The 17,214-nt window shown below is 40.6% G+C and overlaps 1 protein-coding gene across 2 annotated transcripts in view; it reads left to right on the top strand.

The window, feature by feature from the left end:
- The window catches only part of ASMT (acetylserotonin O-methyltransferase), a 165,761-nt gene extending 149,003 nt beyond the window's left edge, over positions 1 to 16,758 (top strand). For both annotated transcript variants that reach the window (XM_040338185.1, XM_040338184.1), the window contains exons 5-8: positions 1,773 to 1,891; positions 4,288 to 4,428; positions 9,949 to 10,071; positions 16,441 to 16,758. In XM_040338185.1, coding sequence (XP_040194119.1) covers positions 1,773 to 1,891; positions 4,288 to 4,428; positions 9,949 to 10,071; positions 16,441 to 16,652 — 595 coding nt within the window. In that variant the 3' untranslated portion in view covers positions 16,653 to 16,758. The remainder of the gene's footprint in view (positions 1 to 1,772; positions 1,892 to 4,287; positions 4,429 to 9,948; positions 10,072 to 16,440) is intronic.
- The last annotated feature ends 456 nt before the right edge of the window (positions 16,759 to 17,214 follow it).

The following is a 17,214-nucleotide window of genomic DNA, read 5'->3' as shown; positions in this document are numbered from 1 at the left end:
TGACCAAGGTTGACTGTATATGGTCATATTTGTTTAGCAATAGGCTAACCCAGGTTGATGTCTAGGAACAATGTACTAGACTAGAGCATATGTAATGTGCAGGTTGATGTAAAATATATATATATATATATATATATATATATATATATATATATATATATATATATATATATATATATATATATATATATATATATTGGAACAATTAAAGAGTAAGGACACATTTTTTTTTTTTTACCAATATGTATGGGTACATATAGTTCTTAAATGTTCCCAATGGTCAGTTTCTTCTGTCATGGTGGTTTTCCAATTTAGATTTTACTAAAGATAAAAGGTGGAAGTGAAATTTAAATTAAAGTAGTTATGTATTATTCAAATTCTATGACAATAGGAATTTGGCTTTGCATCAGGGTCCTTGATATGCACACTTCACAAAGGGTGGATGTCGAGAGTAACAACGATCCCACCTTCCAGTCCGTAAAAGGGCTTAGCCACTTAGGCTCCATGTTCATGGAAAAAATCCATGAGCAAAGCACAGGTTTGCTTTACAGCGACAAACGACGGCCATACTTAACATGGCTTAGAACAACTAGGGCTCAGCCCTAATTTTACGACGCGTATCTCGATGGAAACAACGTAAAGTTAGAGCGACGGGTAACGCGGACGTTCGTGGATCGCCGTAACTAGTCATTTGCATATTCTACGCCGATCGCAATGGCCTCGCCACCTAGCGGCCGGCATAGAATTGCATCCTAAGATCTGATAGTGTAAGTCAATTACACCTGTCGGATCTTAGGGCTAGCTATGCGTAACTGATTCTATGAATCAGCTGCATAGTTAGGACAGGCGGATCACAGAGATAGGACGGCGTATCAGGAGATACGCCGTCGTATCTCTTTTGTGAATCTGGCCCTATATACTTAATAAGCAGTGGCCTTGGTATTTGTAGGCACTGTTGAGAAATTCATCCTCAAGTGAAGCACTAGAGTTGTCCAAATCAAGTCTCTCATCTTACCCCATTTGCTCTTCCCTCCTCATTTACTACTTTTTAAGAGTATGTTCACTTTAAACTGGCCACGTGATTAAAAATGTATAAGCAATGCTCCAGGCAACATTGCCTTTTAAATATATGTAGAGATATAAAAATCCCATGTTGTAGGCAAATATTAACCCCTAAAAAGTTCAACTTAGCCCTGTCCTCTACTGGCTACTGAGCTTGCTGGTGGATTAATGATGCCACCTATCTCATTATGTCTCTCAAAAGGAGGCTCGAGAATCGGAAGGGGTTAAGGCCAAACTCCACTTTTAGATTTAGCTGCCTATATATTTGATGCCCTTATTATTTTCATATGCAGTATTATTGAATAGTGAAAATATGTTTTGTATATACATTTTTTTTATCATACTGTATCTAGATTGCCCTGGCTTGTGGCAGGGCAATTTTAGTAAAATACAGTATATCGTGCAAAAAAAGCCAAAAAATAGAAATAAAAATGTATCTCATATTAAAATGTCTTTAAGGCTACATGTTTTGTAGTATCAACATATAGTTTCAATATGTCTTACTCAATAAACATAGAAAGGACATTGATGATAAATATGCAAAGTGTAGTAATCCATAGCAACTACAACAACCAATCACAAGAGATCTTTTGGTGACCTGGCTACAATTAGCCTTATTTTTTGGGTCACTATACTTTACATGCTATTGGAAGAAACTATCTGCACCTTTTCTGTGGTAAAAATGTATGCTTTCATTTAATATCAATTAGGTCAGAAGAGGAGATGGTGGCTTTCATGTATCATATGGACTCCATATGGAATATATGTGGAAAGGAAGTGATCCAGGCATTTGACCTTTCTGAGTTTCACACCATCTATGATCTTGGAGGTAACATTAAGTTTTTGATTTATAAATTGTTGATGTTGATATTATGCAACCCAAATAAGCAGAAAAAGAGCCACAATTAGAATAGTCTGAGACAAATCTACCAAATGTAGGTTACAAGACACATGACAGCAGTCAGCCCTGAAATGTATTTTCTTTTTTTCTTCATTAAACTGAAGTTTATTTTAACTACTTGAGTAGCAGCTTGTATTAACCCTTCATTACAAGGCCATCTTTCAGTTTACAGTGCTATGGTAGTTTGACAATTGCTCAGCCATGCAACACTGTAACCCAAATCAATTTTATATATTTTTTTGAGACAGCTACTGTAGAGCTTTCTTTTGCTGGTATTTACCAACCCCTTGTTTTTTTTCTGTATAAAGGGGGGGGGGGGCGGAGGACACTGAATTCACTGTATCTGGTATACCACAGTACACAAACGTGGAAATGCAATTATTTTAGTAAATATAAACTGCTAAATACCTTTTCTCATCAGCCAAGCACTGGTTAAAGCTTGTAGGAGGAGTTTTCTAACTGTCATATGAGACCCCTAACCTTCTGAACAGTGCTGATTGGCCCTGTGTTGATCACATGCATCGTTCCAAGAAATAAAACACCTCTCTAGGAATACACACCAAACTGAGCATGTGCAGCCTGACTCCATAGACTCTGTGTTATCAGGAAATTATTAGGGGACAGTGGAAATAAGGGAGGGTCAGAAAAGATAGGGTCAAACATCCTTTTTAAAAATGCCCCGATGGACCAGCCCCCCCCCCCAAACAGCCCATTTTTGGAAGTAGACACCACAAGGTGATCAAATTTTTTCATGATTTTTGGGGTATTTCTCCCATCACAAGACTGGTCCGGCACCCCCTTTCTCCAGTGGTCTTGAGTGGACTATTGCTGACATCATCAAGCCCAAAACTGGCTCCATAGACCTGGAAAAGTCTACTGCTAGACCATGGGGTAGTGCCATTTCCATAGGAACAAAGGGACAGATGAGTATAAGCTTTCTCCTCACCTCTAGACAAAACAGGCAGTTGATAAATGAGCACAGCCCCACTTCATGAGAATTCTTTTTTTGCCCATAGCCAGAAACTAGTAGCTAAAACAGTAGAAAGGTTCACATAGTAACTAGCCAGAGAAGTATACAAGCAGGTCCCCCTGACAGGTGACGCAGACTCATCGAAGGTGTGGATTCTCAGGACTGACTGGTCTTTACCAGAGCACCTGATGGCGGAGATGGGTTTTGGGAGGAGGAGCAAGAAGTTTAAGATTTACCAGAAACAAGTTATAAAGTACAGATGTCCAAGGGATCAGGCAGGGAGCTGTCCAGTATTTCAAGTGGTACAGTAGGGAGAGCTACTGCCAGTCTCAACAGAGGTCCTGGGTTCAGATCCGAATCCTGTCAGGAAGATACTCGAGGTGAAGGGTTAACATACAGATCACATATTGTGACAGGATGCAGAATATATCTAAAGGAGAAAGGATTGAAACCATTAAAGAAGAAGTCCAGGCTGAGCTTCTTCTAAGGGTCACAGGAGTGAAATTCGTTTTGCACCCCTGTGACCTGTTTTCAGCAGAGAGCGGTCTGAAGTCCACTCTCTGATGAGTCGGGGCAGCGCGTCATCCCGACTTCCAGGTCTGGATCCGCCAGCTGCCCTGATTGATGGCAGTCTCAGCATCTCAGTGAGCCACTGAGACAGCCTCTCCGTGCCCCTCCACTGCTCAGTGCTCCAATGAGCACTGAAAAGTAGAGCAGAAGCTATGCTGACTGACAGTGTGGTGGTGTTCGGTGGCTCGGTTTTCAGTGCAGAGACACTGGGGGACAGCTGCAGCATCGGTCTGATGCTGCATCCACTGAGGTAAGTATAAATAGGGAATAAAAATAAACATACTACTTTAAAAAAATGATCCCAAGATCTCTGTCCATCACTAAGAATCTGCTAATGCCTGTGATCTGTAATTAATGAATGGTTCATTCATTATTTCCTCCTTCTTCCCCTTCTTCAGTTGTGAATGGAAGAAGCGGGCTCTACTATGTAAACAGTAGTAGTGTTTACATTTGTGATTGCTCATCGCAATGATTACAAGGTACAGAGCTACTCGGATCAGCTCTGTACAGTGGCTCAAATCACAGCCTATAATGGGTACCCTGGCCGCCCAAGAGTGATTTTAGATTTTTTGTTAATAAGTGGCACTGCAGAAATAAACATCCACAACTCACCATTTATAAACATATGATGGTAGTGAACTTTTTAAATACATTTTTAAGTAAAAATCAAACAAAGGGTCGACAAACATGTTTTCATTCATTTTGCTGGCTAAATAATCTACTTCACACTGAATATATCCTTTACTTTTAACTCTCATTTAACAACAAAAATTTTGATTAACAGGATGTTCGGGAGCTTTTGCAAGAATATTTCTATCCACAAATCAAGGGGCTACAGTTACTATAATGGACCTACCAATGGTGGTACAAACAGCTAAGAAATATTTTGTAACTGATAATGATCCACATATTTCTTTTCATGAAGGTATATTTTATTTTATCCTGTAATATTATATAAAAATGATAACAGAAAATTACATAAATATATTTGATGAAAGCACCAACATTTTTTGCACATTGTAAAATTTCAGGTTTGTGTTGTTTTCATGGTTGATTATTTTTTTGCATTACAATAATGATCTTCACTCCTAAATGCTAGCAGCTAAATTTCATGTTCAGGTTAAATTAGCAATGTTATTGATCATTCATCATAATTTTAACATTGCTACAAATGTAAACCAATTCAGTAAACAGCTGTTTTGCCCTGATTAGGTGATCCAAAAATGTCAGCTTCCTTTGAGGCAATAAAAAAGGATTTCAGGTACAGTTTTTGCTCTTTGAATGATAATTCAAAGAAAAAAACATATTGCCCTATGATCTTTCTAAGAACATCTTTTTCTGAGTCAAGGGCATGTTTTGGGAACATAAAAATATACTTAGAAAACATAACAGAACAGTATCATGATACACATAGTTGAAGAATACACACACTGGAACAGGAAGAACAAATAGCAGCACTTCAAACATTCAAACACATAATAATGATGAAAAAGTGAAATCTTCAAAATTACTTAGCAAGTCCCTGGCAATGTTTCTACATTTCCAAAATAATATTTATAGTTCAAAATGAAAAATTATGAAATAACTATTTTGTAATAATTCATTAAAAATGAATATCTGATTTTGAATAGAGTAAAGGAGAATTGTAACCCCAGTTGTTGTTTTTTTGCCATCTGTGTTCTTTTGGGGAGATTTCCTTTTACTGTCCCTGTTCCTTTTCTTGTCTCCAAAAAGTGAGAGGAAATCCTTTCAAAGTCAAACAATCCCTGGTTGTCAGCAGAGTCACCAAAACTACTGTTCCCACTAGAATTTCCTTCACTTTCACTCTTAGTGACATCAGGATAAATAGGAGTGAATCTCCCTAACAAGAGCAGAAATAAAAACCTGACAAGAATACTTATCTCCTCCAACTCTATCCAAAATTGAAAAAAAAAATGCCTTTAGATATTAGCCTAAATTAAATAATTAACATTCCAACACAGCTTTAGCTAATGAATATTGTTCATTTTACTAGGAAGCGATCTAATATAGAGGAATATTTACCCTAATTCCCAGTCTCACGGTTTTGATTCCAGCCTTTTTCAGTTGCAATGACCATTTCCCTGAAGCTGCTTCTCTCGTTGGTCCCCGAGAATTCTTCTCACCACCCTAAGATTTGTAGATACCCCACTAGAGGAAGATATGTTTCTGCCTCATTTAGTCTCCCTACTTAAAAACTGTTGAGATAAATTTTCGCCCACATAGGGATTGTATTGTTTTCAATTAGCTGGTCAACTCATAGATTTCTAATACCCTGTACACACGAGCGGAATTTCCGTTGAAAAAAAGTTGGATGGTTTTTCTGACGGAATTCCGCTCAAGCTTGGCTTGCATACACACGGTCACACAAAACTTCTCGGAACTTTCGAGCTTTAAGAACGCGGTGATGTATAAGGCCTCGTACACACAACCGAGTAACTCGTCGGGCGAGACACATCGTTTTCCTCGTCGAGTTCCTTGTTAGGCTTGTCGAGGAACTCGACAAGCTTGCTTTGCATACACACTGTTAAGACAAAATCTCCTCGTTCTCAAACGCGGTGACATACAACACATACAATGGCAGGGGAAGTTTGATTCCACTGGCACAACTCTTGGGGCTGGTTTTGCTAATCTCATGTGTTTGCGTGTTAGTAAAAGTTTGTTAAGAGACGATTTGCACTTTTCAGTCTGTTACAGCTTGAAAAATGTGTTATCTCCATTACAAATGCTACTTTTACTCCCGTCTCATACTTTATTCTGAGCAAGCGTGGGTTTCTTAGCATACACACGCTCGAGTTTCTCATAGAAAACCAGCCTGACGAGGAACACGACGAGCAAATTCAGACTCCCGTCGAGGAAAAAGAGAACTTTTTTGCTCGTCGAGTTCCTCGACAGTTTCCTCGGTGAAAAACGTACACACGGCCGTTTTCCTCGACAAAAAAGCTCTCTCACCAAGTTTCTTGATGGATTCTGCTGAGGAAACCGTTCTTGCCTAACACTACGACTGGGCGAGAAAAAGAAGTCGACTTGATTCCAAGCATGCGTGTTTTTTTTGTGCGTCGGAATTGCATACTGACGATCGGATTTTCTGATAGGAATTTTTTTCTGTCGGAAAAGTTGAGAACCTGCTCTCAAACTTTTGCTGGCGGAAATTCCGCCAGCAAAAGTCTGATGGAGCATACACACGGTCCGAATTTCTGATGAAAAGCTCACATCAGACTTTTGCTGGTGGAAATTCCACTTGTGTGTACAGGGCAAAAGAGTTTATTATAAGGGCTAGGAAAAACATGAGGTTAGGTCAGCATGCAGTGCTGTATAAATGCATCTCTGTAAAGTGTGGTCTCTAAAGCCTCGTACACCCGACCGAGTTTCTCGGCAAAAACCAGCAAGAAACTTGCTGGGAGATATTTTTTTGCCGAGGAAACCGGTCGTGTGTACATTTCCGTCGAGGAAACTGTCGAGAAACTTGACGAGCCAAAAAGAGAGCATGTTCTCTATTTCCTTGATGGGAATGGAGAAAATTGGCTTGTCGAGTTTCTCGACTGCTTCACAAGGAACTCGACGAGCAAAACGATGTGTTTCGCCCGTCGAGTTTCTCGGTCGTGTGTACGAGGCTTAACTCTTTCAGACCCAGCAGTATGACTTTACAGGTTTATGCAAATATATGCATCAACAACTTCTGTTTTTAACTTAAAATGTTGAAATTGTTTAGTTAGCTTTTTCTACTGTTTAGCTAGAAATAAGGATGAGTGAAATTGCACAGGTTGGGTTTGCAAACTGCTTTGTGAACTTTTCTTGTAGCTTACAAACTTCAAGCAAAATTGGTGAACCCCACAGAAGTCTATCAGCAAATATAGTTATGTAATTGGGGCTATTTGTAGGGCTAATAAGCAACCAATTATCAAACAAAAGGCATGGGAAGCTGGATACTACCATAGGGGGCATATATTAAATGTGCCAGAACTTACCAAGTACCAACAAAAAGAAAGACACTGTAAAGGATGTTTGTTAGGCCAGTTTTCCAGCTGAGACCTATTTTCAGTGATAGCAGGGCTGAGACCCTAGTAACCACCCTCATAGTCACTAGTTGTTCAGGTCCCTCACTCATTTTGGCCCTTTAATGAGAGGCCTCTCTATTCCCACTGGTTCCAGGCTCAGTCCGCAGATGGTCACACTGAACATCTGAGGCTCATGTGACATTGTGGCCCAGGTTGCAGGCGCAACCAGCCAGAGGAACCTTTTCTACTACCGCCAAGCAGGCCAACCCTTCTCTATTAGCCTCTCACTCATTCCCAACCAGAAGAATTTTTAATATCCCCAGTTCCCAAGTATTGGCTGTACTGTTACGATCTTAAAAAGGGTAGACAGCCAATGCATCACTTATAGCAGCAGCATAAACCATTACCTTACAGCTGCATGTACATTCTTACCAAGTCAAACTTGGCTTACTTGTACTGAACCTCTGCATAGTTTTGTGCATGAAAAACAGTCAATTACTTCAATATTGTTTTCTCGAAATATAGTATATGCAGAATATACATTAGAACTTGAACATAACTCATCCTATTGTTGGGTAAAAAACTGAAAAAATAAAAAAATATGGACTTTTAAGGTTGCCACTATAAACCCTGATTAGGAATAAATAGGTCTCACATAAGAATAAAAATGTTCAATTTATTAGAATTGCATATAAAAAAACATGACTAAAGGAATACATAAACATGTCTGTGTAAACTATTGTCCCGCATAGGAAAACCGGAACAGGGAGCTGATAATGGAAAAACTACATGGATGGCCCTGTGATGATGACACTGTGGTCCAAGAAGATTCCTTCTGGCTGGGGGCCAAACAGATGGAGTCACAAATATCAGCACCAATGGATCACTCAGAGAACCATTGGTGCTGATATTTACCAGATGGTATTATATGCTACTGAAAATTCATGCTACCTATCCTCAGACTTCACTTCACTGATTCTGTGGCTGCCCCCAATCAGACTCCTATGTGCACATATTTTGGGAGTGTGAAAAGATAGCTTTGGTGTGGCAAGAGCTTTTCCACTTGTCTCACATTCACTGAAGCTGACTGCTTGTTATTTTCTCACATTCCTGACCTTTCGAAACCAATGGAACAATTGACTTACACTTGTTGCGTTGCAATGCATTGGGTAATTGCCTACCACTGGAAGCCTTCAGATATCTAATTTCTCAAGCTGTTGCTACAATAAATGCAATTATGTTGATGAAGAAAATATTTTACTCTATACAAGATTCTAAATCCCAATTTACGCCAAATGGGACTCATGGTTTCTATACCGTTTGCCTTTTACCGTCTTGATGATCAATTTCAGTCACCTTGTTTATGGCATAACACCTTTTGCCATAAGGGATACTCTTATATTTTTATCTTTATTGATTTCATGGGTTACTGCAATGGTGCCTGTTTCTAAGGGCCAGATTCACGTAGCCCGGGCGCAACTTAACTTTTCCAATTTAAGTTACACCGCCGCAAATTTTCTGCCTAAGTGCCCGATCCACAAAGCACTTACCTGGAAATTTGCAGCGGTGTAACTTAAATCCGTCCGGCGCAAGGCGGGCCCAATCGAATGGGGCGAGTCCCATTTAAATTAGGCGCGCTCCCGCGCCGGACGTACTGCACATGCTCCGTCGGGTAAATTACCCGACGTGCATTGCGCTAACTGACGTCGCACCAACGTCATTTGCTTAGACGTTAACGTAAATGGCGTCCAGCGCCATTCAGGGACGTCTTACGCAAACGATGTTGAGGTTTAAATTTCGACGCGGGAACGACGGCCATACTTACCATGGCTTAAGACAACTAGGGCTCAGCCCTAGTTTTACGCGGCGTAACTCGACGGAAACAACGTAGATTTAGATCGACGGGCCGTTCGGGACGTTCGGGGGATCGCCGTAAGTCTTCATTTGCATATTCTACGCCGGCCGCAATGGCCTCGCCACCTAGCGGCCGGCCTAGAATTGCATCCTTAAGATCCGACAGTGTAATTCAATTACACCTGTCGGATCTTAGGGCTAGCTATGCGTAAATGATTCTATGAATCAGTCGCATAGTTAGAAACAGAGATACAATGACGTATCAGTAGATACGCCGTCGTATCTCGTTTGTGAATCTGGCCCTAACTTTTTATATGTCTGCACTGTGAATAAAAAAAAAATATATATATATATATATATATATATATATATATATATTTTAAGGCAGATATATACTGATGTTTTATATTTTTTATACTGCCTTTATATGCAAAAAATGTCTGCTGGAACATTTTGATATGTATTTTTCTGGATGCATTTAATAAAAGTATGTATCCAAAAAATAAAATAAAAAAAATAATGTCTATTTTCTGCTTTGTTATTATTTGACAATGTCTTCTATTTTTTAACCAAAGGAGATTTCTTTAAAGATGTCATTCCTGAGGCAGACCTATATATTTTGGCCAGGATTATCCATGACTGGACAGAAGAGAAATGCCTGCAGCTGCTGAAAAGTGTTTACCAGTCCTGCAGACCAGGTGAGCTCATAGTTTGTATAAGGATGGCAATTCAAGTGTTTTGTATCTGTTTCATGAACCACAATTTATAGAATAAAATGCAATGTCATTGAAAAGCTGAAGTAAATATGGCTTTATCTTTTCTATTAAGAAGATTCCTGCCAAAGCTACTGGTATCGTAAGGGATTATATATCATAATGCATATCAAAGCTATTTCAGTAAAAGCCCAGTAAAAAGAAAATATTATTCATGGTGCCTCAATGATTTTAACAGCTGTACAGTATTGAAAAATATTAAAAAAATTAGGAGCTATTCCTTTTCCACAGTGTGTTATAGCTGTCAGTGACAGGAGAAGGTACAATCACAGAATGCCTTTCACCAATTCCCAATCACTTAAATGCAGGTTTGGAACATAGAATCGATTGTTCTGTTTAGCTTAGAAGATTACTTTATTTACAAACCACTCTGACCTCTCAGTTTCCACTCCAAGGTGTGCAGGAACAGAGCCAAGAAGTTTAGCAGGAAGGAACATTCATTGTGTCCTCCAGAAATATAAGAAGTTGGCAGGTGACTTGATGTACCAGACTGTAGCTATAACTGATGTTTCTATTTTAGGTAGATCAGGCATGTCACATTGGTGCTTTATGGGTCATAGGCAGCCCTCTCGCTCCTTCTCTGCTGTCCTCAGTGGTTTAGGATTAAAAAAAATAAAACTCCAGCTATTAAGTTACATTTCCTTTTTTATAATTGTGTATCCTTCTGTAAATGGAACCCTTTATCTAGGAATTAATATAGCAAGTTTAAATTTCGACTACAATGTTTAAACTTAAAGCGGTGATCCGTCCCCAAAAAATAATTAAAAACCAGCAACTACACATACTGTAGCTGCTGCCTTTTAATAAATGGACACTTACCTGTCCTGGAGTTGAGCGATGTGGTACCCGCAGCTGATGTTTCCATCAGCTGTCAGGTGCTGCCGCCACCATTGCGGGTAAGGGTACCTGGCAGTATAGCCTTTCGACCATACACCGGGAACCGTACTGCACATGGGCGAGGCCCGCTCCTCTCTCCTACTGGCCTGGCGGCCGGGGGAGGGAACAGAAGGGAGCTCCATGCTGACGTCATGGGCCGCGGCCCGGACTCCTGGAAGTGGGAAAGGATAGGTATCCTGTCCCCCCCCCCCCCCCCCGAAAGGTGCCAAATGTGGCACTGGAGGGGGGGGAATCCGATGAGCAAAAGTTCTACTTTTGGGTGGAACTCCAGTTTAAGTTTAGCCAAACACATTTTTTTCCAGCTTTAGTTACATTACTTACTGTAATGAAGTATAACCCATGATGTACACGCTGTCGGATTCTGTAAACATTTTCAAAAGGGGCTGCCCTGTCCTCTTCCTGCTGCTGATCTTTCGGCACTGTAGGGGTTAACAGCATAAGGTCCCCGGACTCAGCTGTACTACAGATGGTATGATGGCGACACGCCCCCCCCCTTGCCCTCTCCTCCACTGAGAAAAGTTCTTTCACTGAGTATAATGCCTGTAACATGATCTGTGAATGGGTGAGGCAATACTGTGACTGGTCAGACTCTCCCCCAATCATGGATCATGTAACTTTTCTCAATGGATGAGAAGGCAGAGGGGGGCGTGTCCCCATCATACCATATGTAGTACAGCTGAACTCAGACACCATCAGCAGTTAACCCACACAGTGCTGGGAGTTTATCAGCAGGAAAGGGGCAGGATAGTCCCGCAGTAAAGATTGCTAAAGAATTCAGCAGCCTCCACATCATGGGATCACTACTCTGCTGGGTAACAGGCACTCATGTGCGTGCATGCGTGCGCACGTGCGTGCACGTGTATGTATATGTATGTGTGTGTGTATATATATATATATATATATATATACACACACACTGATGTGGACGAGAAGGCCTGTCTCGTAGTCTCCACTCAAATTAATCCCAATGGTGATCTATCGGGTTGAGGTTAGGACTCTGTGCCAGTCAAGTTCTTACACCCCAAATTTGCTCATCTGTGTTTTTATGGACCTTGCACTGGTGTGCAGTCATGTTGGAACAGGAAGGGGCCATCCCCCAAACTGTTCCCACAATGTCGGAAGCATGAAATTGTCCAGAATGTCTTTGTATGCTGGCACCGTAAAAGTTCCCTTCACTGGAACTAAGGGGCTAAGCCCAACTCCTGAAAAACAACCCCACACCATAATCCCCACTCCACCAAATAAGCAAGGTCCATAAAGACATGGATGAGCATGTTTAGGGTGGAGGAACTTGACTGGCCTTCACAAGGTCCTGACCTCAACCCGATAGAACATCTTTGGGATGAATGAAAGTGGAGACTGCGATCCAGGCCTTCCCAACATCAGTGCCTGACCTCACAAATGTGCTTCTGGAAGAATGGTCAAACATTCCCACAAACTTCTGGTCTTTACAGGAAAGGAATAATGGGCAGTGCAGTCCAGAGCCAGTCTGTTAGCTTGGAGAAGGGAGGGGCGAGGAAGAGGGAGTGTCCTGCCATCCTAGGCTTTGAAGCTGTGTGTTTCTATAGATGCACACAGTGTAGGGAGACTCTCTAAAACTCTATTCCCAGCATGCAAGGATGACTGCATAAGAAAGAATCCACCCTGAAACATAAAACCTGGGGCAGCAGTTATGGCACTAGCTTAACCAGGAACATAGGCAAGGAAAAAAGATAAAGCAGCTAAATACTACTTATAAAAAGATAAAGCAGCTACATATAGTGCATGGTTAAATGGTTAAATCAGCTGCTCAAAGTACTTAAATATTTTATATAGTTACAGCATTGTGTCTGTTAATTGCAGCTTAAGCTATGGAACTCAATAAACAACAGATTATTTTAATCAAAAATGCTAGGAGAGCCTAAAAAGATCATCGCTACACCTGCTGGATAAAAATAAATGACTAAATATCTATATGCAATATCTTTTATTAACCTTTTTTTTTTTTTTTAGTACTGACCATAATAAATAAACATAGACAATATGTACCACTAATCCATTACACATTCCCTTTAATAAAATGCAAATACTAATAGTATGTTTAGTATCCAATTAAGAAGACAATTTGTGTTACATATGTGTTACATTTTTTAAACAAAAAATTTGTATATTGTAGCTAATCAAATGAGGCTTTATATGAAAAAATGTATTTGAATGACATTGCTTCCTAGACTGTCATGATTTACTATATTTTCATGTTTTCCTATGGGAATTCAAGGAAAAGCTGTGTGTGCTGTCCATAGTGCTGATCCTGTGATGTTACAGCAGCCACACTATAACGTTTTTTTTTTTTTTCTTTGTTATACTTTGGCTTGTTATTCAATGAAGATGGATGGCTGACCAATTATCTACTTGTAATTGTACAAAATAATACAAAATAATACAGCTATAACATGTCTCTATCTTTCAAACACTCCTCCTTGCCATACTGCCTAATTTTGGAGGCACAGTAGGCTATTTATTCTCATTGCATCAGTTCCTATTAGTTAAAGTTTATGTAAAGCCCATTGATTTTTCATCAATTTCTGTTCTGGAGATGCTGATCACCAGGACCAAAGGTATAGGTGAATATTCCCCCAGGACTCTAACAGCAGTCAAAACCTGACAGAGGTTTCACCCCTTCCAAATTCTATTCAAAATAAATACATACATAAATAAAATAGGCAGATATTATTCTTATTTGTTAACCATTAATAAAAAATCGATCCATTACTTACTGCTCATCCCTCAAATTAAAATATCATACCACAGTAGACCGTAAATTGCCTGACCTAGTGACCATCAACATTAAACACCTGTTACAGGCACAATTCCTATAGACATATGAACTGTGAGGGGGGGGGGAGATTTACTAAAACCGGTGCACAAAAAATCTGGTGCAGCTGTGCATGGTAGCCAATCAGCTTCTAATTCAAGTTGTTCAATTAAGCTTTGGCTTTAAAACCTGGAAGCTGATTGGTTTCTATGTGGAGCTGCACCAGATTTTGCACACTCTAGTTTTAGTAAATAACCTCCTGTATAAGCATGGGGTTAAAAGCCACATAACACATTCTTTAGGTTGTTACATTCAATACAAGATGTGCGTTACTCCCAGAGTCATATGCCTGATAGGATTTGTAGTTTCACCACAGGCTGCCAAGGTTGCCTACCCCTGCCTCTTCCTCACAGTGTCTGATGAAGTAGAAAATGGATTAACCTATGTCTGTTTTTTATATGCCACTGGGGTAATTCATTCTCTTGATTTGTCTTGGTGACCATTGTGGGAAAAACACACATTTTCAGTTGTCAGCAAAAGAGGAGTAGAGGTGTAGAGAGTAACCCTTCCAATGGGACTTTTTCACTGACAACTGTCAAAAAGGAGAGATTTTCTGTTAAAGGAGATGCAGTGCAGGGCCGACCCTATGCAGGGTGCACAGGGTGATTTGCACCCAGGCGCCTGCAGAGGTGGGGGGCGCCGAAGTGCCAGAGTTCTCCCCTCCCTCCTTCTCTCCTTGTTTTTGTCTGTCCAGAACTAGTGTTCTGAGCATAGGTGTGTGTCTGTCCAGAACTGATGTGTAAGCATAGGGCAGCCCGTCCAGCCTGGCAGTGCTCGGGGGAGGGGCCGCTCCTCTTCCTGACATGAGGGTTCTAGTTTTCAGTGGCTGCTGAGTGCTGATGTGCCGGAATGAATTCCTCACACTGGGAGTCTTGGATCCCGCACTGTCTCCACCTACTCCAGTTTGAATGCCTCCCCCTCCCATCTCTATCTCGGGCTGCACAGAGAGAGAACCGAGGTGAGTCACAATGCTCAGTGTGCTGTGTGCTGGGGGATGGTATCCCTAGCATCCCTTTACACGTGCTCTGGGCTGCCCCTGCTCTAGATGTTTTATGGCATGATAGACTGCAAAGGATACACAGCACCTGCCCATTACTTGGAAAGAGGGGCATCTATTAGCAAGTAATATTTAGGCAAATGACATACCCCTGCCACAATTCCTTTACGTTGAGAATCAATACACAAAAAATTATTTGTGTTTTTTTTACCACTTCTATCCCTTTATATTCGCTTTTTAAATTAACAAATGCAACAATTTAGAAATTGGATGAAAGGTTTAGGCCAGGTTCACACTGGTACGACACATGCCCCATCTAATAGTTCCCTATGAGAGCCATCTTAACTGGTCCGACACAAGTCAGTCCGACTTTGAAAAAGGTTCCTGCACTACTCTGGTCCGACTTTGGTCCTACTTCAGCTCAATGAATATCATTGAAGTCGGGTCATTAGCTTAACTGATCCGACTTTGCCATGCCACTTGTGCTCTGAGAAACTTGAAGATAAACTCCATGTCAAAAAAAAATAAGAAACGGCGTAGGGTTCCCCCCTAATTCCATACCAGGCTCCTTGGGTCTGGTATGGATCTTGAGGGTAAACCCGTGGGTCCCTCCCAAAATCCATACAAGACCCTTACGTGTGCACACAGCTTGGCAGGTGATGAAAGGAGGGGGGCGGTCCACCGCCCCCCTCATGGACCTTACCAAGCCACATGCCCACAACATGGGGGGGTTGGCAATTTGGGACAGGGGGGCTCTGCGAAACCCAAAACACCTTGTTCCCATGTAAATGTTAGTTCCGGCGTGTGCCAATAATATATAGCCACAGGGCATGCTCATCTGGGGATGTCATCCGGAGACCCTGCCCCCTTGTGACAACACCACCTTGTCATGCCCTGGGCGGTGACATCACAAAGGGGCAGGGTATGAATTTTTGGGGGGACCCCACGCTGGGTTTTTAGTTTTTTTGGCAAGGGGTTTCTCCTCAATATTTTATACCAGGGCCTGGTATTGTCGGGATCAACGAATCCCGTTCATTGAAGTCGGACATGAAGTGGCAGGGCAAAGTCAGATCAACAGTCGTATGACTGTCAAGTTGTACTAATGTGAACCCATCCTTAGTGCTGTAAAACACCTTTTGATAGATACATTAAAAAAAAATTATACAGTTAATTACATCAGACCAATGAGGGACAAATGAGGAGAAAAGAGGGACAGAGGGACTTTGATCGGGAAGAGGAACAGTCCCTACCATAATTGCTTATTCTATTAAATTTAAAAAAATGTTTTGGCTTTAGATGTATATTAGTATGCACAAAAAAGGGGCGAAGGGCAGCTGACATGTAGGTGCAAAAACAATGAAAAAGGAAGGGAATGTCTTTTACCACCAGATGAGTCAAAAGTTTCTGTTCTTTTCCTTATCTGCACTACAACAGGTAGTATATTTTCTCTTGCTACAAGCAACACACTTCTTTCCCTGTTTTTTTGTTAATCAAATGTTTTACATGTCATGTTAGTAATAAAAATTGTTCCATTTATTCTATAAAGGAGGTGCAGTTCTGCTAGTTGAAGTCCTCTTAAATGAAGACAGAAGTGGCCCTCTGACTTCCCAGCTGTACTCACTGAACATGTTGATACAGTCAGAAGGCAAAGAGAGGATGCCATCTGAGTACAAAAAGCTCCTTACAGACTCTGGCTTCAGGGATATTCAAGTCAGTGCCACTGGAAAGATTTATGAAGCCGTAATGGGAAGAAAATAAGTCCAAGTGTCGATTTCCTATTTGTAGCTACTGTTTTTTTTTATAATTGATCTGTAGTATTAATGCAGAAAAATGTTAGCACTAATAAACATGTTACAGTATTAAAGGTTGATTTAAACTGTGTGTTTTTTCTTTATATTCTGCAAATGAGCATGCTGCAATTAAAGGGTGTTTTTCTGGCTAGCTGGGAAAAAGTATCCACTAGATGTCAGCAGAGTTTCACTTGTATTCTGTACTTAGATGCCAGTATAGAAGAGAATACCTAGGAGAGCTTTTGTTTTTAGGATAAGGAGCGTGTTAAAGAAAATTTCCCTGTTGTCAGTTTGTATCTAATACATGTCCACTGATATAAAGCTGACGTAAAACCAAAAACATTCAGATTGTCAAAAAATAATATCTATCGTTGGTGTAAATCTCGGCTCCAGCCAAACATTTTATTCTGTTTTGGATTTAGCAGGGAGGAGTTAGAGCCTCTGTCAGGTTTTATTGTTAAATAAATATGAATTAATATTTAGCCAAAATATATATATTTTTGTTATATGTAGTGCGGATAGGTTATAAA

Source organism: Rana temporaria, chromosome 2 (genome assembly GCF_905171775.1).
Source record: "Rana temporaria chromosome 2, aRanTem1.1, whole genome shotgun sequence".
NCBI lineage: Eukaryota > Metazoa > Chordata > Amphibia > Anura > Ranidae > Rana > Rana temporaria.
This window is presented reverse-complemented; position numbering and strand designations above follow the sequence as displayed.